The 21,982-nt window shown below is 45.4% G+C and overlaps 1 protein-coding gene across 2 annotated transcripts; it reads left to right on the forward strand.

Annotated features, from left to right (window-relative positions):
- The first annotated feature begins 13 nt into the window (after positions 1-13).
- si:dkey-199f5.8 (beta-1,4-galactosyltransferase 3) lies at positions 14-18,498 on the forward strand. Of its 2 annotated transcripts, none has more exons than XM_031575697.2 (8): positions 14-144; positions 8,839-10,085; positions 10,795-11,030; positions 13,740-13,927; positions 15,330-15,452; positions 16,328-16,432; positions 16,747-17,000; positions 17,097-18,498. In XM_031575697.2, exons 2-7 carry the CDS (start codon positions 9,821-9,823, stop codon positions 16,991-16,993), a joined length of 1,164 nt encoding a protein of 387 aa, XP_031431557.1. In that variant the 5' UTR covers positions 14-144; positions 8,839-9,820; the 3' UTR covers positions 16,994-17,000; positions 17,097-18,498. The 2 variants fall into 2 exon arrangements, with proteins under 2 accessions (XP_031431557.1, XP_031431558.1); XM_031575698.2 differs by lacking the exon at positions 17,097-18,498 and adding an exon at positions 3,218-3,276 and having other exon boundaries at positions 16,747-17,070.
- Positions 18,499-21,982: the final 3,484 nt, after the last annotated feature.

Below are 21,982 nucleotides of genomic sequence, written 5' to 3' on the forward strand. Positions count from 1 at the left end.
CAGGATCGCACACAAGAAGTATCATACATCACTTCCTGTGCTCAAGTGGTGGAGCTGCGCCTTTCAACTCCAGTAGTAGTAGGAGCTGTAGCGGTAACTGTGCTGAGGAGTACCCACGGTACTTAGGAGGACGACTATCATCGGGTAAGTGGTGAGGTCAGGGAGGCCAATTTTTGTATTGATCGGGAAAATAAAATGGCTAATTTTGTCTTCAGTGAGCTTGCTGCCATAGTTTTATATCCCTAGCTTGTTCTCATCGCGGGCTGGAACGACTTGAACTCCGCTAGCTCGCTAGGCTACACATCTATGATCATAACGTTAACGTTAGTTGCCATATCCTAGCGTTGGCTAGCTATTTCTTGTCCTTTGGTTTTTGTTTGAGATCAATGTGAGTCTAGTTTCCAACTAGCACTGTCTGCCGAAAACATGCTCGAAATAAACGAAAGTTTTACAACTAACGTGAAAAGAATTTCTTGACCACATCATATTAACATCAAGCAATTGTATGCTATTGTGTTAATAATGATGGATCGTTAATGTTTGCTGGTAGCTGAGGTGAACTTTGGAATGACTAAGGTTTGTTAGTTTTACGTTAGCGTAGAGACAATTTTTTGTTTGTGGTCTGGAGTACCCACATTAATTTAAGTAACTTAGTTTTGCTTACGAAAGCGATATTTTGTCGTTGAGAACCTCCTCTATCTAGACCATGTTGGGGCGTAGGGTAACGTTATATCACATGTGTCCAAAATGTAACGATGGTTAGCTACATAATAATAATAATAATAATAATGATGATAAAACAAATATCTATATCCTCACTCAGCAACGAAGGTACGTTTTCACTGACTAGATAAGCCAAGAAAATTCATGGAATGACTGAATAGTTGTTGAAAAAACTTTGCATTTGACAAATCCTGGGGGTCTTTACTCGTAAATCGCACTTCAATCTGTCTACAGGTTCTCCATAGTCGTCAGTTGGTGATTGACCAAGGTGTGCACTGTTCAATAACAGGTGGTCAGATTTGTCTCCTAACCGCATCCATACAGCAACCTATGCTAAATTCTTAGTGAATGTCAGAGTGCTGACTTCCCTGTATTTGAACATAGCAACGAGCCCTCGTTTTTTGTTTGGTATGCTACAAGCAATGTGAAACACTTGGGTTGAGGGCACTATTATAACGGTAATTGTGATGTGGTCTTGTACAGTAACCCTGTGAAGCCTACCCTGATCTTGTACCAGTAGGCCCATATAGTCTGCTGTGAGTTGTTTTCAGTACCGTGCAAAAAAAATCCGTTGCACCGCGACACAAAACATCTAATGAGGTCCCTTTTGGATATCACATTCAACCACTGTATCCACACAGCAGGCACAGTAGCTAAGACAAGCGTATTCCCTCTGAACAGATGCTTCAAACTAAATATCTCCCCTTTGACTAACAGGTGCTTCAACTCATGGGTTTAATTTTTAAACATGCTTATTTATTTATTTATTGGTTCAGGCAGTGCTGGTGTTGCCAGGGTAGGGGTAGCTAGGGTTGAGTAAGTGAACATGAACTTTCTTGTTGAGTGTGACTTTGATATTCCTGATTAATGTCTTTACCTTCTTTTCTAATAAATACCAAGGAACGTGTAATGCAGTTGGGTCCTCCAATCCATCTTTCTGTGGGTGAATTGGATTAATCAAGCTGATGAGGAAATGTAGGCAACCTCACTTAAATTAATTCTATGGCTTGATGAAATCAAGCTCTTGTGGACAAAAGGATTGGATTGTATTGGCACTCTTAATAAGCTGTAACCAAGGCAAAAATCTTGAAGGATTCAGGTGTTTGGCTGAAAGAAGGAAACCTGATCTTCCAAGCTTGATGAAAGGTGCTCCCACGGTCAACAAAATTAGAGTGAAAAGTACACATAGGTGGGCTGGATGTCATACCTGGATCTGTGGAACCAAAATAGAGACATAAAGTCCAAACGTTTCCACAGGCTAGACTAGGGCCTTGCTCCAGGTTGCCCATTTCTTGTGCTAAGTTGAATGAAATGAATTATTATGATTTGTTTGAGACCCCTAAAAATCAAAGTTCTATCATTCAGCAATTACTTTTTTGTATTTGTTTGTTTGAGCTGGGAATGTAAATGAGTGTGTGACTGATTACCTCAGTTTAGCGAGTTCTGCCTGGGTGTGTGCGATAGGAGCCTGAAGGCCGCCTGTGTCCTTGCTTAACACGTCGTGCCTGTGCCTTTGCGCTGTGTTTTAGGTCCGTTTCAATCCCTCATGAGCAATGTTGTTTGCTCGTGTTTGTCGATGTACATGTATGTTTGACATCTTGTTTGTTGCACTCTCCGCCCCCCCTTCTCCCTCTGGACCCTACTGCTTGGATACGTAGCCAAGCATTGCTTGTGGCCATGGTGGCAGTGTATGACTCCAGGTTGCAATGCAAGACAGGAACAACATTGCCAGAAAAAGGAGGTGTAACATCAACATTAAATATAGACATTAGCAATACAATGAACAGAAACCTTAACCCCACGCCGGTGAGGGTAGCAAGTTAGGACATTCTTTGCACTCCCAATTTTCAGAAAGGGGGGAGGGAGGTTTGTTTTAATGGGAAGTCATGAGAACTAAAACCACCCCTAGCGCCAACCCCCATGGGATCTAAAGCAGCTGGTGCGTTTCCATGGTGAGGCTGACTCCCGGTGGTGCCGTGTTTGTTTGTTATTTTTAAATGGAAAGTATTTGCATTTCTCATGTGTTTCTCAGGCTACATACACACAAGAGCCAATGTCAGAGAAAAAGCCATTAAGGGTGAGGGAGCACTTGTTTTTCCCTCAGATGTGGTTATGAAATCCTCAGTTTAGAAGTCCGCTGTGCAAGGCGTGCCCTCCAGTCGGTTTCATGTTCACTGAACCTGCGTAGACAACAATTTGTCAAAACCTGTTAGTAGAAAGTACTTCAAACGTAAGCTGGCTACAGAGGTCAACTCCACACCCGACTAGATTCCAGGATGCAGCCCTGTGCCACATGGGTGTGGGGCTCTACATTTACATTAGCCCTCTGTAAAGCTTTTATCTCTCCGTAAACGAGAGAATGTTTTGAGCGGTCGTTGGATAGTAAACAGTGCCGCCCGAATTCACTCTTTGTGTGTAGAAACAGAGGCCTACAGGTTCACCACAAAGGGCCTGAGGCTCTGGCCATGCTGACTCCATGTCATTTCTATCACAGATGACATGTGGAAATGAAAAGGGGATTTCTGCGTGTCTGCACTTCTCGAACGCTGTCAGGTGAGATTACCTCTTCAGTCTGTCACTGCTACCGTCACAAGTTGAATCACTCTACTCTGCCTGTGAGCATTTGGGATGTATCCATATACAAGTTGATGCAACTTGAATATTTTGCTCTTGAGATGGTGTGGAGTGTTATGTGTCTGAACACAGCCTATTGATGTTTCTGAATCTATTGGTTCACTTGGTCTTTCCACTCTGCAATGCCAGTGCCTTTATTCATGGTCATGCTTGACTGTAGAGGTGATTCCCTATCTTATACCTTTTGTGTGCGGTCACCTTGAGAACTTTCACAGAATGTTTCACTGGCCAGAATTGCGGAAGAGTGATATTTAAGCTAATGACTGACTGACTGAGATGCACTGTGTGAACATCAATGGGGGGGGGGGGGGTGAGTATGACAGAAGAAGAAGAGGAAATACTTAGGCTAACAGCCTGGAATAATTGACCACAGTGGAATAGAACATGCTGTAAACCACATTGGTTTTGAATGCACGTCTCTGAGTTAGGCTGCATGCCACTCAGTCTATGGAAACTGAGAGAGCGTTTGTGTCCTTAGTGAGCTCATCAGCAGAGTGACACTGACAAGATTTTCAGAACTCTTCTGCGCAGAAATCCTCCAAAGACTGCTTTGAGTAACAGAAACAGATGGAGCTGTGAAATATTTGGACTTACTGCATTTAACCACTTTAAGTTTAACATTTAAGCACCAGATGGCTGTGATCGAGTCTTTCCTCTTAAAGGAAGAAATACAAATATATATACACGAGTCCCATTTGGTGTCTGGCTGTAGGGTTAGTGCAAGATGCTTTGCGACACCATAAGCGGATCTCTTAGAGGATTTCAGCCCCAGTGAAAGTTGCGAAAGCTTCTTGTGCTGGCGGCGGGCTCGGACTTGTCCCTTGTCGCTAGAGCCTCTGGCGGTCCTGAGTGCAGACCTGCAGGGGCTTAACAGACGCTTCTCACCGTGCCTGCGTGGCTTTGGCTCACACACTCACACCCCATTCATTCCTTTCCTTCCTCCTTTTTTGCTGTGCCATGTGATTCCGTTGTGGTGCATTCCCCTCGCATGTGCTCGCTGCACTGCAGTATGGAGATGTGTATAAGTGGATTTGCGGAGATGGCAAAGTCCGGGAGATGCTTAGGCTGACAGATGTGCCTTTGACACATGACCCAGACGAGGTCAGTCACGGTGGTAAGGGTTGGCCGTGGGCGGGGGGGGGGCTCGAGCGGTTCTTGCTTACTGCCCTCGAGTTTACCCCCCCCTGGCACAGTTCAGAACCACCAGGCTGTGTTCAGTCTCTTCTACAGCAGCTTGTCTCCTGCTTCCTCTTTGCTTCTCTCTCTTTGGTCTCTCTCTCTCTCTCTGGTCTCTGTCTCTATCTTTGTTTCTCTCTCTCTCTCTTTGGTCTCTTTCTCTCTCTTTCTGTCTGGTTGTTTCAGCCTCTCTTCCCTTTGGCTTTATGTTCATCGTTCTTTGCCCCCACACCTCAGGACCTACCATCTCTCTTCTCCCCCCTGCTTCAGAAATCTCAGCGACGCTTTCCAGATGTTTTCAAATATTCCACATTTCTCTTCACCAACCCCCACCTCCCATCCCCCTCCCTGCATGCCTTCCGCAGTGTTTCGTAAGACCTCCAACTCTTAAGTCTGCGTTTCCCTCTCTCTCCCCCCTTTTCTGATACACATTACTTCGAAATGCTGAATGTTTCTGTGCGTGCTGCTGGATCTGTCTTTCCTGTTTACCCAAACGCAGGCCGGTCGTTTATCAACTGTTGATGTCCAGCCTGCCTCGTCTCCTTTTTCTCCTTCACATGAAGGCCAGCCAGTCTGCTCTCCTCCTGGGCTGTCTGTGTATATGGGTGGTGTAATGAGGCTTTTGCAGCTCAACCTTGCCCCACATAGCCCACCTCTGTCCTGCCTACTTTTTTGGCCCACCGAGGTCCGGTTGTTGGTCCTGAGGCCCACCATGCAGGGCGGGTGGGGATTTGAGCCTGGGCGGCCTGTGGCAGGGAGTTGTGATTTAAAAAAAAAAAAATTATTATTATTTATTTATTTATTTATCTATCAGGTAAAGCTCTTATTATATCTCTTACATCCAACATGCAGGCCCGCAGGCGCTTGCCAGATAAAGATCTATAAATATGACCGAGCCATTTGGCTAGCAGTCTTTTCTTTTGTCCTTCTATCATGCCAAGTCTTCTGTCCCAACACACTCTCCACACAGTTTGTGTGTGTGTGTGTGTGTGTGTGTGTGTGTGTGTGTGTGTGTGTGTGTGTGTGTGTGTGTGTGTGTGTGTGTGTGTGTGTGTGTGTGTGTGTGTGTGTGTGTGTGTGTGTGTGTGTGTGTGTGTGTGTGTGTGTGTGTGTGTGTGTGTAATATTAATGACCCCAGGCAGTGGAGGCTGTCCCATTTATAGCATGTGCTCTCTGACAAAGGCCTTGCAGCCTGTGGTGAGTGCAGAGAAGGAGGAGGACGAGGAGGGAGGAAGGAGGGGACAGCGGCGCAGATATTTGTCTTGGCAAGACGACCAGCGTTAGTCATGCCTGTGCTGCTGCTTTGAATTCTGACTGTGCCCAGAAATGAGAGAGAGGTAGAGGGACGGATGGTGATGAGATGCAGAGGGGGGGGACAGAAGAAAAGAGAGGGGAGGAAAAAATGTGGGGATTAAGAGAAAAGAGAGAGAAGTGAATAGACTGAGAAAGAGAGAACAGCATCAGCAGCAACATATTTCTTTCCTCCCCTCCACCACCTCTCTCCTCCTTTTGCTTTCCGTTCTGTTTTGCCTTTTGTTGGAGCAGCTTTTCATTGCAGCAGCGTTCAGTCACACACACACCACACACACACACACACTGGCGCGCGCTGAAAAAAAGATGCCTTATGAAACAGTGTTGTAACTCGAGCTTCAGGATCTCTGGTTCTCCAGGTGCTTTAGGTTGGTCTACAGAGGGGGAAATCTGTAATGCAAAACATGGCCTATAAGCAATTGGATGTCCTACCCTGTATTATAAAGAGCCAACCATGTTGTTGGAAATGGCATAACTGATGCCTCACCTGAACATGCTGTTAATGCCAGATTTAAACTCGGAATCGCATGATTTTGATGTGCTTTTAGTGTCTGTATGGCTGCCAAGTGGCGAGACTTGCCTATAAAGCCTTTATTGTTATGTGTTGTTGTTATTATTTACCTAACTGATGGATAGTGAAGTGTGTGTGTGTGTGTGTGTGTGTGACTCTTAAGTTGTGTCAACCCCCACATCCCTCCACTCCCTCACACACACTATGTTCAAGTGTAGCAAGGGCTGTCTTTCGGTGCACATAAGTGGTCTTTTATTGGAGGAAGGAGAGAGGGAGGAAAGGAAGAAGAGAGGGAGCGACAGCTCTGAAGGAGAGAGGGAGGAGAGGAAGGAGAGAGCGAGCGACGGCTCTAAAGGGTCAGCCCTCCATCTGCTCTCATTTCCAACCACAAAAAGGAGTCATTAGCTCTGGCTTTTTCCCAGCATGCTTTCCTCCCCTCCCCTTCCCCTCCCTCCCTCCCTTTTCTCTGTCTGTCTCTCCCTCAATTTTTCCTGCCAGCTTTATCTGTTTGTCTGTCTGTCTGTCTCTCTCTCTCTCTCGCTCTCTTCTCCCGTTGTCCTTGATCACTCTCCTGCCCTTTCTGGCCTTTTTTTTTCTGCCTTTTTTTTTTTTTCTTGTGCACTTTTTCCTCCCTTTCTTTCCCATGTCTGCTGTTCTGTCTCTCCAACTTCATCTTTCTGTTTTTATCTTTCTGTTTTTATCTCTCTTCTCTTCTCTTCTCTTCTCTCTCTCTCTCTCTCTCTCTCTTCATCTCCATCTTAATGAGCTGTGCTTAATGAACCAGTTTCCTGTTAGTATGTGTTGGATTGACTAGGGGATAAGGCAGAAATGCTCAAATGGGTTCACAGATGTACAGTGATGCTTTTAAATATGCACTTCATTTCACTGTTTTCCCATTCTCACACACACAGACACACACTAGCACGCACACACACACACACACACACACACACACACACACACTAGCTCACTCTAGCTTTTGCCGTCACTCACACCATTTCTCCACATCCTGTAGTGCCTCTCTATGCATTCTCTCTGTCTCTCTATCATGTAAACTTCCAATCCCAGCGCTGCTCGTAGGATTAGGATTAGCGGGTCTGAGTATGGCAGCTTTAATGAGCACTAATTGATTCGTAAGCACAGATGCACTGGATCCTTGGCCTCTTCCGACACGGCACGGCCGATCATGTGGAGGGGGGTGCGAGTAGTGGTTGATCATGTGGAGGGGGGGGGGGATTGGGGGGGGTGAGTAGGGGTTGTGTGGGGAGAGCTGCAGAGAGGGGCGATGGGAACCAGAGGAGGGCCTCACAGCTAGGCAACAGTCTGCAACAGCAGCACAGCAAAAGCCCAGAGTGAGAGTAGAGAGAGAGAGAAAGAGAGAGAGCCCCCTCTGGGTTGGTCGATTGCGTTCCTCCAGTCATGGCCAGTGGGTTCTTGAGTCTGGGAAGGTGGCCATGTTGAAACCCCCCCCCCTCTACCACCGCCCGCTTCCAGACTTGATCCTACCCAAGCACTTGAGTTGTGGCACTCAGGCAGGGATGAAAACAAACACAAGCTGTTACCGCTGGCTGTCAGGAGATTATGGGGGAACGCCCTTCAGATAAGACTGCTCATCTGAATGGGTGGTGGTGGGTGGTGATGATGATGCATAGTTAAAAAAGACTACTTCTGCATGGCTTGTCTGTTAACGTTGCTATGATGTGTAGTAGATGTAAATTGGATGCAAACACGAACGAAACAGCCACTTAAAGTTAAATGTTACATCTCACATTTATTAGAATGCAGTACATATTTAAATTTGTGTTTTCCAAGCAAATTTGTGGTCAGTCAACCAGAAGGTTACTATGACGTGTGTGCTGCTGTGGACGTCATCCTTTTCCAAATGGATGCTTGTAGACCACAGACCAAGCTACATCCGGATGGCTGCACTCTCAGACAAGGCGGGAAAAAAAGCTGTTAGGACGCTATTGCCGGTGACCGGCTCAACACAGCTGTTCGCCTCTTAGTACCGCGGTATGGCAGTAATGCGGATATTGTTGCAGCCCTATCCATCAAAATTCATTTGAAGATGATGCCAAAAGTAGTTGCTCATAAAAAACATACCTCAGAAAGTGGCAAATTGTTGTGTAATGTTGCTTTAAAGGTACAAAGTGTAGTCTTTAGTGGCATCTAGTGGTGAGGTTAGAAACATGGTGGTGCAACATGGAAGAGGACCCACTCCCTATGTAGATACAAAGGGCTCTAAGCTAACGAAAACGCAACGATTCATAGTTACAGGTAATTATACACTAATGAAAACATAGTTATGAATACTATTTTCCATTTCCACTAATAGATGCCACTAACAACTACACACTGCATCTTTAAATCTTTGTGTTTGGGTAAACAGGAATGGGAATAGGTTTTCTGTTTTCTGTACTCCACCTGTCCGATTGAGCAACTAGCCTTAACCTTCCTATTCCTTTTTTTTTTTTCTCTTCTAGACGGGAAACCCATGACTCTGTCCCCGACCTCGTCCGTCTGGTTTAGTGGACCCTACACTTAGACGGCGACAGCATTGAACAATAGCTGTGGGTATTGGATAGTACCTCTCCTCCTTTTTTCCAGGTCTTTCTTTTCCTTCACACACATGTTCAAAACACACACACACACACACTCTCTCACACACAGTTACTTCAGCTAGACTCTTGGACAGCGGCCAAGAGTAGACAGCTGAGTTACCACAACTCCTGGCCGTGGAGAGATGTGGCTTTAACATGGACGATGCCCAGGAAAAGACTCTCGTCTTCGTGAAATGCACCGAGTCTCCTCAGAGGGTTTGTGACAGATAATCAGCCAGGCCTCAGGATGAAACTGGAACGGAGGTGAAAGACTTGCGTCAGGTGGAAGCTTGAGCCTGCTCCGCTGCAACACTAACACACCCAGAGCCTAACAGAAACAGAAACGGCACCTTCCACAGCAACTGGAATCCTACAGAGTCAACATTTCTTAACTTCTTATCACAGCCCCCCCCCCGCCCCCCCCCCAAGTGCCTTTTGGATCTGCTGTCAATTCTTTTCTTTTCTAACCCAAAAGGTTTACATTCCAAGGCCTCGACCTTAACTCTGTCCCTATTCAAAGAGTTTACATTCTCTTGCAATCCCCCCCCCCCCCCTCTTGACAGCAGGATACATACCATCTGCCAGTGCAGTTAGCAGTTGATTTTATATATACATATTTTTTTTTTAAATAACTAGGGAGTTTTTTTTTGGGGGGGGTTCTTTTCCACCGTCTGGACTTTTTTTTGTTTTAAGTGGACATGAAGCTTCCCTCAGAGGAATGAGACCACCGTAGAGCGAGTGCCTCGTTCTTTCATTGCAGAGTCACTCCAACCTCCTCCTCACACACACAGACTCTTAAAAAAAAAAAAAGAAATAACGAGCCAAGCGCGGCATCGTACCCAATCGATCCCTGCAGGCGGTTGCCATGGTCACGCTACAGTCCAAATGGCGCTACCTGGTGATGTTACTGGCCGTGCAGCTGGTCGTCATGGCGCTGCTGTCGCGGGAGGGCAACCAGCGGAGGGTGTCGTACTTCTTCCGAATCTTCCGGAAGACAGAGCACACCGCGTCTCCCCCACACGGGCACAACGGCACCAGCGGAGGGGACGTGTACGCCAACCTCTCAGCCCCGGCCCGGAGTGCAGCCAGAGAGGACCTTCCCTACTGCCCCAGAAAGTCTCCCCTCATTGGTGAGTTCAACTCAACGTCACACCCTTATGTTTGGGCCCTCTCTGTAACCCAGGTCAGGGTGTCCACTCCTATCCTCTCAGATCTTAAACTCTCACTGTTGTCGTTTCTTTCCCACCCTGGTGTTCTTGTGTCTTTGATTTTCCGTGTTTGTCCCGGCCCTTGTGTTATCTTAGATCGCCAAACATGGCTCCCTCTCCCCATTCCTGGAACTCCCTTTTCCTGTTGCCTAGGTTTCTCTGTGCCAATAGAGTGAAGTGTACAGAACGCGGTACCTTACGCACACAGTTGGTTAAAGGAGGGTGTTGTAGAGAAGGGACTAATGATTGCCCTTTTTAAAGTGACTTCAGAGGTTAGAATGCCATCTGTCATCAAATAGCGTTTCTAACGAATGAGTGTTTACACAAGAGAGGTCCCTGCTCTTCTCCCCTAGATCCGGTTCTGTGTTTGCTTTTACAGGAAATGTCCATATCTTCTCTTTTAGTCAGTCTAGTAGCCTTCCTTGGTTCTATTTTAGAATAATTGTATCCTGAGCTGTGCCTTTCTGCAAGCAGCCAGCAGTAGTTCTACAAGTTGCTTCACATTACATCATGCAGCCTTAATGTGCTACCATTCCCTTAAGGCAAACTTGGGTTATTTCAAGCTTGTGCTATGCCTAATGATGATGTTGTTTTTTTCTTTTTCTCTCCTCTCCTGGTTCTGTCTGCCCAGGCGGACCAATCCGCGTCACCTTCCCCTCGGGCTTGACCCTGTCTGGAGTCGAGCGGAAGAACCCACTTGTTACGCGGGGAGGTCGGTATCGCCCCCCAGACTGTGAGGCCAAGCATCGCACCGCCATAATCATCCCCCACAGAAACCGGGAACACCACTTGAAGTTCTTCCTCTACCATGTGCACCCTTTCCTGCAGAGGCAACAGCTCGATTACGGCATTTACATCATCCACCAGGTGAGAGAGAGAGTGTCGCACACCTCCGCTAACACCCCCCCCCAACTCTCCCCCACGCTCATATCAGCAGGAGGGCCATCTCGGAATCTTGATTTCTGCGCTGTGCTTTTTCATAAAGCCCTCCAATGTATACAATTACTGATATGTCAGTGATCGCCGCTCGCTGTAGGCAAGCGCATTTAGCTTATCAGCCGAGTGCCGTGTCGCAGCTCGCTTCAGAACCATGCTGCAGTGATTAAATAGTGATGAGGAAATCAGTGCTGCAAGTCAGTACTGTGAGCCTGTACTGTGAGCCTCAACGGTGCTTCAAAATCGACTCAACAGCACCCCCTGGTATTAGTCATGGCAACTGCAGCATACAGACACATGATGCGTGCCAGTTGTGTTCCCATACTGTTATTCTTGTATTGTTCTCCCACTAACCTATGGAATCCTGTGCTATACGGTACTTATGTACTGTTATTCTTGTATTGTTCTCCCACTAACCCTATGGAATCCTGTGCTATACGGTACTTATATACTGTTATTCTTGTATTGTTCTCCCACTAACCCTATGGAATCCTGTGCTATACGCCACTTATATACTGTTATTCTTGTATTGTTCTCCCACTAACCCTATGGAATCCTGTGCTATACGCCACTTATATACTGTTATTCTTGTATTGTTCTCCCACTAACCCTATGGAATCCTGTGCTATACGGTACTTCTTTTTCTGCTTTTATTCTTTTATTATAACAGTAGTGCTCTCCATTGGTTGAGTTCCCTGAGACTTCTGATAACTTGCCTTCTCTCTGGCATGTTCCGTTAGCGTCCGCATTGTGTACCAAGGTGCATGACGTTAGCAAGGTATTGTTTAGACAAGGCAAACACAAAATCCCAACCCAAACTTATGTTGAGAGATATAACATACCTACCCCACATGTAAGGGTTGGGTTTTAACGTCAGAAAACAGCTATCAAAGGCCCAGGATCTTTGGACACACACACACACACACACACACTGATAACACAGGATTACAGCGGGGACAAAACCCTTGCCTTTATTTCATGTCTCAACTCTCAGGGGCTCCTACCTCTCATCAGCCTCGCTGGGATTAGAGCTAATCCTCAGGCTTTTTAGCCCCAAGTACTGACTACATCTGAGCTCACTTGGATTTACAGGAATATTGCATGGAATTAGTATGTAGGTCTGCAAATGTACTAGTATGTGATCAAATTTAGCCTTTTATACACATTTGTGATCACTAATCTGTGATCAAACACCGTTATTTACTATTTAAGTAAGTGTTTGTATGACAGTAATAGGTTGACATTCACAAGTTGAAAATACGCGTGTGCTTGAAAATACAAAAGTGCTGCCCCAGCTGACGCCCGCATCCCTACGTCCTCCTCCACCAAAAAAGAAAAGCAGGCAAACGCAGCGGGCAAGAAAACACCAGACCACTGAGGATTCCGTGTGTGTGTGTGTGTGTGTGTGTGTGTGTGTGTGTGTGCATAAATTGATGTATGGATGTGTTTTAGGGATGCACCGATACCGATATCGGTGCCGATACTTCGTTAAAATACTCGTACTCGTACTCGTTTTGAATTGCCGATACCAAGCACCGATACCACTCATCAGTATTTCACTGCATCAAACTGGCCGGGCTATGCTGACACAAAATGTGATTTATTGTCCTACCTGTCCTACCACTCTCTGCCAGACTAGTAAGTAGCTTATTTGCCGTCTTGTGTTGCATTTGCTTGATGTTTGACTGTGTTAGGAAAGTTTGTCATAGTGTCAAAGTATTTCAGTATACAGGTTTCGCTAAATTTAGCTGCTAGCATCTCGTTAGCGATTAGCAATTCCGTTGAGCTGCCTTAACGGCAATTTGGGCTCATTTTAAGATAAATGACGACGACAGGAGTAAGGCACAGTGTAAGATCTGCACTGCTACGGTGTGGAGGGGCGGGAAGGAAAGTACTTTGTTTAACACAAGCAATTTGATTAAACATCTGAAGACACACCATAGTGCTAAGTACACAGAGTTCACTGATGCTAGTGGCGCAAGACCGAAGCAACCAATCTTAACTGACGTCTTGCAAAAGAAAAAAACGCGCACGCACACACAGAGAGAGAGGTAGAGAGAAAGACTGTGCCACATAGGTTAAGTGATTGTTTGTGTACTTGAGCAGGAGATTCTTCTGATCCTTTTGTAACTGAAATGTGCTCTTGTGCTAATCCAGTAATAGTTCTGTTCACTTTTTGTTAAGCAGACTGTGTTGTTAACTATGCAGCAAATTGAATTGCCTTTATCTGGTTATATTTGCATTTTGTCTCATGTGATGATATTATCTGTTTGAAGGCTTTTTTTGTGTGTTAAAACCAGAAAGCTCTGTTTATTTTTGGCTTGGGATAGCCTTCTGTTAATTTTGTACTATAGGCTTGACATAATCTGCAGAGGATAAAATAAAATCTGCCTCCAAATTAATTGCACTTTCATGGAGACCAAATCTAAGAAGTATCGGTATCGGTACTCGGTATCGGCAAGTACACGAATAAAAATACTCATACTCGTATCGGTTTGTAAAAAAGTGGTATCGGTGCATCCCTAATGTGTTTTTATGTATGGCATGTGCACCCATGTCTCTGTGTGTGAATAGGCTGGAAACTACGCCTTTAATCGGGCAAAGCTGATGAATGTGGGCTTCATGTCTGTGTGTGAATAGGCTGGGAACTACACCTTTAATCGGGCAAAGCTGATGAATGTGGGCTTCCGGGAAGCCATGCGCGAGGAGGACTGGGACTGCCTGTTCTTCCATGACGTGGACCTCATCCCCGAGGACGACCGCAACTCCTACACCTGCGAAACTGTCCCGAAGCACGCCGCTATAGCCATGGACAAATTCGGCTACAAGTCAGTGTGTCTTTTTAGGCTTCTCGTTTGTGTGTTAGTCTGTGTATGTTTGTCTGTCCACCTGCCTGACATCCAGTCCTCACAGGGCATTAGACTGTGTTCAGATTGCAACGGGGCCCAGGGTCCTTTTTTTGCCAACATGGGACAACGTTTTTTTTTTTTCAAATTGTGTTTGATCTATTCATTTATCTATTCACACACTCAGTTATATGGGGACCATTCCTATGTATAGATGTATATTGAGTATGGATAGATGGACATGGATACCTGTCCTGTGAATTTTCCCTTTCACCAGCTTTGTTGATGTTGCTGTTGATGGCACATGTGTCTCATGCATGTGACTTCCACTGCCCATGCAAGCTGTCTCTGGGCCCCATTGATGTGGGTCACTTACCACCACCCATTTGGGCCGTCCAGGCGGAAAGATTGGATCTGAGCTGGAAATGGGAATCGCACATTAAGCCGTGTAATCTGAGCATGGCCTTTGTGTCCCGAGTCTGATTCATGTTTGGTCACTGCCCAGTAAGCCATGAGCGTGTTTAGACTGGTTGAATGTGAGAGGGCGCTTATCGCTACAGGGAGCTGTGGGAGAAGTAGTTTTTGCCGGGCACATTCCCTCACCACGGTTCCCACTAGACCGCTGCGACATGGCCCTTTGGATGGCAGGAGTGCAGGAATTACAAACAATTTCATACATTTTCCTCAAAGTCCTTTTTCAATTTAGCTTAACGATTTCTCAGGTCGGCTCTTTTCTGATCTCGACATGAAGACCTTTCATGAAGTTGTACTTTTATTACTGTTTCTCATTCAACCGACCGTATTTATTCTTCACCCGGAAAACCAATATGGAGCCATCTTGTTTAAACAGGACAAGTCCCACATATGCACTTGGTCTTGTCCGTGAGTAAGTCACAGTAGATAAGAAACGGATTCCGGCATGTGCACATTGGGTGAATAAGATAAAGGCAGGTGGGCTTGCGTCATGGTCTATTCAGGCGTGTGTGTTTAAGAAACAATTATTAGTCCTGGAAAAGGTGAAGGCCTCCTTTTAAGTCTTTTGTTTGATTGGGATTAATCACTCACACTTCATCACCTAGCAGGTCCCTTTGTGTGTTTCTGTGTATTAAGCTATTATTCTTCTGTCTCTTATTTCTCACTGTTTCTTTCTTTCTCTCTCACACTCTTTCTTTTCCATCATATTCTGTCCCCCCCCTTTCTCCTCTCACCCTGTCCTCATATCTGTCCATACTTAATTAGCGCTCTCTTGTCTCCTCATATCTGTCCATACTTAATTAGCGTTCTCTTGTCTCCTCATATCTGTCCATACTTAATTAGCGTACTCGTGTCTCTGTCCATACTTAATTAACGTTCTCTTGTCTCCGTGTCTCTGTGCTCTTGGCAGGCTGCCATATAAGATGTATTTCGGAGGCGTCTCGGCCCTGACCCCTTTGCAGTACCTGAGGATGAACGGTTTCCCCAACAACTACTGGGGCTGGGGCGGCGAGGACGACGACATTGGAATCAGGTGAGTGAGGGGAGGGGGTCGGGTTTAGCAGCATCTACATCAACACACCCCAGCCCTGGCCCCCGTGCTCAAGGTCATGTGCCACCAAACAAGCACAGGGTCTTCTGGGAATGTTATGCTGGTAGACTTAGCTATAGATCACACTATGTGTCGGGGGGTGTTTTCATGACCTTCTGTCTAGTTTCATGGCCGCCCCATGAAAGGGATCCATGCATAGGTGCTGAGACTGCTCCTCCCACCCAGTAGAGCTTGCATATAGAGCATGCATAGGTGCTGAGACTGCTCCTCCCACCCAGTAGAGCTTGCATATAGAGCATGCATAGGTGCTGAGACTGCTCCTCCCACCCAGTAGAGCTTGCATATAGAGCATGCATAGGTGCTGAGACTGCTCCTCCCACCCAGTAGAGCTTGCTGGGAAATGTAGGGCTTGTCTGTACAGTTGTCAGTTTCTTTGTGTTGGTGCGCCATGTGAAGGCACTTCACATGCCCAAACTGCAGAAGAAGCTTGATGATCTGATTTTTCCTGATAAAGATAACCTTCAGTCATATATTATATTGAGATATAATTTCTTTTAGTAAAAGGAATAATAATAATTATTATAACATGACCTACCTGTCAGGGCTAAACAATGGACACAACTCTGATGGGTCCTCTCCAAAAATATATCTTTATTTTCAAATCTTTGTAAGATAATTTCGTCCATGTCCTCATTTTTAATTTACCCTCTGCCTATGGCATCCGCTTTGAACTCCCATTTGAAGTTTCACAGAGAGTCCCTTTCAAAGCGTGTCTGTACTCTCAGGCTGTTCCCTGAGTCAGTCGCTTCTGTTTTCCTTGATCTTCTCTTCTTCCCCGCTCCCTCTCTCTTATTCAGAGTGTCTCTGGGAGGTATGTCGATCTCGCGTCCGTCGGTGAACATAGGACGCTACAAAATGATCAAACACAAGCTGGACACGGGGAACGAGCGGAACCCAGAGAGGTGAGGTTCCGGGGCTTTCCGGGTGTTTTCTTGTGACTCATAGCACAAGCTTGTGGTCTGGCCAGTGTGGGTGAGGTTCAGCTACACGCGCGTTGAATTTCAGTTCAGTAAAAAGTTACTCAGTGGGACATACTCAGCAGTTCTGTCTTTCTTAATCTCTCTTTCTTTCTCTCTGTATTTTACCATCTCTTTGTCTTATATACCTGTGTGAATCTGTCCACCTCTTATGTCTGTCTTCCATTCTTTTTCTCTTTATTTCTGTCTCTGTCTTCAATATTTCATCCTTCCCTCTCCTCCCTCTCCCTTCTCTGCAGGTTTAACATGCTGGCCAAGACGCGGCAGACCTGGAAACTGGACGGCATGAACTCGCTGGACTACGAGCTCATCTCTCGCGAGTACAGGCAGCTGTACACTAACATCACTGTTAACATCGGGACGGAAGAGGGCCTTCACCCAACCCCCAAAAGTGCTGCCCCAGCTGACGCCCGCATCCCTACGTCCTCCTCCACCAAAAAAGAAAAGCAGGCAAACGCAGCGGGCAAGAAAACACCAGACCACTGAGGATTCCGTGTGTGTGTGTGTGTGTGTGTGTGTGTGTGTGTGTGTGTGTGTGTGTGTGTGTGTGTGTGTGTGTGTGTGTGTGTGTGTGTGTGTGTGTGTGTGTGTGTGTGTGTGTGTGTGTGTGTGTGTGTGGGGAGTAGCAGCAGGAGCGTGGTTGGTGGTAGTGTTGGGTAGAGAGGAAGACGGGGGGTCCTCTCAGACCCCCCCTGCCTTTTCCCTCTAAGACAAAATGGCTCCCACCATCCATTGCCTCCCACCATTCAGGACGCACTGGCAGTGCCATTATAGGACCAAGCTCTTTCACGCTATTGCCTTGTTCACCCACCCTTACGTTAGCCTCTTCCTGTGAGAAGAACAGAAACACTGCTCTGTGGTGTGGGGGTGTGGGTGGGGGATTTTCCTGTGTGAAACCAATTTGGTTTGGGTTTTTTTTTTTTTTTTTTTTCTGGGGCACATATTCTCTCTCTAGAGGAAGGCAGTGGTGGGAAAGATTAGACCGTTGAATGTATCTCTCTGCGTGTGATTTACAACAACATCATTGTTTTCTCCCCCCCCCCCCCAGGACTCTCCCTGCACATGACACTTGACCTTTGTTTGTTGTATTTGCGGTGACAACAAGAGATGGGACCTGTGTCATGTCCGCAAGGAGACAAATTTGGACTTGGTTTTAACCTGTTGCCTTAGCATAATTGCAAAAGTATCATCTTGGTCTTGTCCTCTGTGTGCTTAAAACAGTGTGCTTGTGTGTCTGTGGGTGGGTGTTTGTTTGTGAGCATGCGTATGTACATATTTGCTTCAGTGAAAGAATGTTTACATAAAACCAATTAAACCCTGTTGAGATAAGGTTTGCAGAAGGCTGCATCACCAGTCCCTTAAGGGAGGTTAAAAACCGGATACTGCTAGGAACAGGCCATGTGGGGGTGTGTTAGCCAGGTTTTAGTTTCACTCACCGTATCCTTATACCCTTCCCTTACATTCATATCAGACTTGATATTTACAGTGGTTAACCTGTCATAGATATCCTGGAAGTTTTCCTAGAAGGGGGGGGATGGCTATTTACATTTCATGTCATATCAGGTGCTGATTTGTTATTCTTCCCATTTTGATCTCTGTTTCCTTGATCCCAGCCCTAAGGGCTGCACAGTGCTTTATGCAAGATGAGTGTGGTCATGCTTTGGATAGTCAAATGTTGATTGCGCCCTGACCACTGTCGTGCCCTTGTGATGTTTCAAGTGCACATTTCAATTGCAGTAACTCGAGGCCCGTTTGGACCTGATAGATGGGCATACCCTAATCGAACCCAGGTAGCTAGTTATCGTATATATCTGATATGAAGCCACAAAGGTGAACTCATGGGTGACGTCTTGTTTAGCATAGAGAGTACAGTTCATTAGTCACTATGGGGAGTTGTCTTACATATTGTAGCCATGACTGAATGGAAAGAAAATCACTAAATCCTGTTCAGAAAGAGGGGGAAAATGAATGGTTTGAGCATTAAAAAGGAATAAAGAAGTAAGTCACCCAAGGATCAGTTTAGGTTAAGATCAAGGGGCCATTTCACAAAGCAGGATGACTTGTTTATCTGGATAAGTGGCACCTTTTAGTCTTGGATATAGTCACCACGATTATCTAGTCAACTGAGATGGCAGGGACTTTGTGAAATGGTCTTGGCACTGTGAAGAGCAGCCGGTAGCACATTCAGCAGTGCTTGTGTAGCATAGGGCTTTAAGGTGTAGAGGAGACAGGCGTTCAGGGTTATCCACTTTCTTTGTCTTAACTCTTGTGTGTTCTTCAAACCCCTGCCTCTTCTCAAGCGACCTTTGGCCCTTAATCTCCTCCAGCTGGACGTGTTAGTTTTTGTTCGTTTGTTTGTTTATGACATTTACATGTTCTGCATACAAAAGTCTGTGTCTTAGCAGACAGCCCAGACTACTGGGCTGAAACCAAAGATGGCGGTCTGGCGGGCAGCTTCTCAACTAATGCTCAAATTGTTGGACCATGAAATGAAACTATATAATGCCTTGGTAGAAGAGAGATGAGTGTGTGTGAGTGTGTGTGAGGGAGTGCCTCTTGTATGTGTGTATATTTTTACAGTTTATAGGGGTTTCACATGCTGCTGTTTACAGTATGGAAATTGAGCAGTGGTGGTGGTCCGTTTATGTCTCTTCATAAAAGAAACTAGATCAAAGCTATTTTAGAGGGATGTGGCCCTTGCTATGTACCTAATATCCTGTCCTTTCTTCTTGGGCCTGTTTTCCTCCTTTAAAAAAAAAAGAAAAGAAAAAGAATGTGGACATTTTGTCAAAGGTGAATTGTATCATATTTGTATAAAAAAAGTTCATAGATTGTTGCAGGTGATGCCCTGCAGGTTTACCTCTGGTGGCATGACTATGCTTTGCTCATTGGCCCGAAGGATGAGCGGGAAACTGGAACTATGGCCTAAGAAGGTCGGGAGTGGAGATCATGTGACCTGAGGTAAATCAACACACGACTCAGAGGACTGATTTCAGATTGGTTGGGTGCTGAGGTGTTCTAGCTTCACCCATACTTTGCATACAGAAAGACTGCTTACTATGTATATATCTGATGGAAAAGAAGGGCCAAACTATGCAGGACATGGCTGGATGCGACATTGTTTCTTATGAATATAGACTGCAGTTTTTAAGCACTTTTGGGGGATCGGATGCATCAACCACAATTTATATCCTAACATACTCTTGGCCATTTGTAGTGTGTGAAAACAGAATTTTGCAGTTGTCCAGCATCTCAATAGGTGCTCATTGAGTTGCATTAGTAGCAGTCAGTCTGTCTGTGATCTGTTGAGCCTCACCGAAAGAGAGGTTGTAGGGGAACAGTGCTAAAAATGTATGCAGGAAAATGCAACTTCTCATTTTTTGTTTATTTTTTGTCTTCTTGTCAAAGTCTGCACTGTCCAGAGTTGCCTTATAATAATGATTAATAAAACAAATAATCAACCAGTGCCTTGTTTATTAGTGTGATGTGTGGAAAGCCCTTTGTATTTCAAAGTAGGACCTCTATGTTGAACACTGTCTGAGAAAGAATGTCATTGTTATAAGTTCAGTTATAGTCTTGTTAGGTGAGATTTGCACGTACAACAGGTGCTTTGTGAATTATACTACAGTACTTCACAGCTGCAAACAGACGGTTGATAACCACCCCACACACTTTTCAAACACATTTCCGATCACGCAGGCTTGCCTGAACAGGAATTTGGGAATTCCGCAGCTGAGGGTTCCGGTAGTCTGCCATTCCCAGCCTATAGCTTAACTCAGTGTAGGACTAGCGGTGTCATGATAGGGTTCCGAACCTCTTGAGTTTGAAGAAGAAAGTGATTTTCATACAGCGACTGATATCTATATTTATGGTCAAAATAAAACAGCCCTTATCACTGTGATGACGGGTCAATTTTGTCAGTAATATTACCTCTGCGTGTGTGTGCTTAAATCTGCCAGATGAAATACGCAAACAGCTATTTATGAGGGCACATCATTACTGCAGGCACTGTGTCGGAAACAGGCTAGCATTGACAAGCCAGGGTTGCCTACTCACACGCTTTTGATGTGAGACTTTCTTTATGTGTCTAATCTACATTTGTATTGTACATCACTGGTCTTATCTCCTGACCTTTCATTGGTGACCTCCAACCACCCTAGGCCTCAGTGGAGCTATTATAAAACTTTCTTTGATGTCTTTGTAGCAAATTATTTTCAGTAACTGATGTATCCTTACAAAAACAAGTGGATTGTATGCTTTGAGAGGCACGGTGGCTCAGTTGCTTGCACTGCTTGCACTGCTGCCTCACAGCAAGAAGGTCATGGGTTCGATTCCCGCATGGGGCGCTGTTGGCTCTGGGGGGCAGGTCCTCCCCAGAGTGCACAGTGCTCAGGTTTGCATGTTCTCCCCGTGTTCACAAGGGGTTTCCTCCACTAAGAACCCCAACAGTAAAAACATGCAAAATAACAGAACTCATGTCCATCCCTGACCAAAGATGGACAGTTCACTTCACTTGGTCCCCGGGCGCTGCAAAGCTGGCCACTGCTCCTGGGGGGTCCTTGAGGAAGGACGGTCCAGGATGGGAAAAAGCAGAAAATAAATTCACCGCGACCTCAGGCCTACCTGCGTGTGTGTGTGTCCTGTGTCGCCTCCATATATGCACGTGTGTGTGTTTCAGTGTGTCGTGTGTGCCATTAAAAACCTGACAAAGGTCTTAATTGTTATTATTATTTTATTTTGTACTGAAACACAGGTAAAAGTAACAGACAGACAGGAGATTTGGTTGAGTGGTTCTGTTTAAATATACTTTACAATTCAATTAGATAACACTGGGTGATTTCCCTTCGTGAATACCTTTGTACTGAGCTCAAAGGTACAACCAGTTATTACCCCTGACTGTGAACAGGCCTCACAATTTTGCTGATGAATTTGTAAATGAATTATCATGTAACACCACTAGTAGTTCTTTTTTTTCATAATTAGTTCAAATAAGTTATTTTAATATCCGCATAGACTGTCCTAATGACTACATCCAGTGAACTATATGTTTCTGTGAAGTAAGGTATACTGAATATATTACTGTTCTAATTGTGCAGGAATTTAGAGTGTAAAAGTGAGCAGAAAGGATGTCATTGCTCCCATGTTTTGGTTGCCTTAGTAACGATAAGTCAGCAGAGCCCTGGCTTATCTCAGGGTTCCACTCTTTTTTGGACAGTCAGCTCAGAACTGTAATTATAAGGTTGCACACAACAGTGAGGCGTGTTCTCTAGAACTGGGGCTGACCCGATTTTCACGCCAGGTTGGCCTTGACAGTTGGTAACTTCTTCTTTGCACTATTGTTGTGTAACATTTCACAGCTACTGTATATAGCCATTCCGCCTTGTATATATTTTCTTAAACTTCTTAGACCGTTGCACTGTTTGTTTTGTATTGTCGTGTAATGTATATTTTGTGTAAGCACACTGAGAGCCACTT

The sequence above is a fragment of the Clupea harengus genome, chromosome 11, assembly GCF_900700415.2.
Source record: "Clupea harengus chromosome 11, Ch_v2.0.2, whole genome shotgun sequence".
Lineage (NCBI taxonomy): Eukaryota > Metazoa > Chordata > Actinopteri > Clupeiformes > Clupeidae > Clupea > Clupea harengus.

Coding starts and splice junctions, on each gene's coding strand:
- si:dkey-199f5.8 (XM_031575697.2), top strand. CDS start 9,821: ATGGTCACGCTACAGTCCAAATGGCGCTACCTGGTGATGTTACTGGCC. Junction 10,086..10,794: donor CAGAAAGTCTCCCCTCATTG/GTGAGTTCAACT, acceptor CTGTCTGCCCAG/GCGGACCAATCCGCGTCACC. Junction 15,453..16,327: donor GACGACGACATTGGAATCAG/GTGAGTGAGGGG, acceptor TCTCTTATTCAG/AGTGTCTCTGGGAGGTATGT.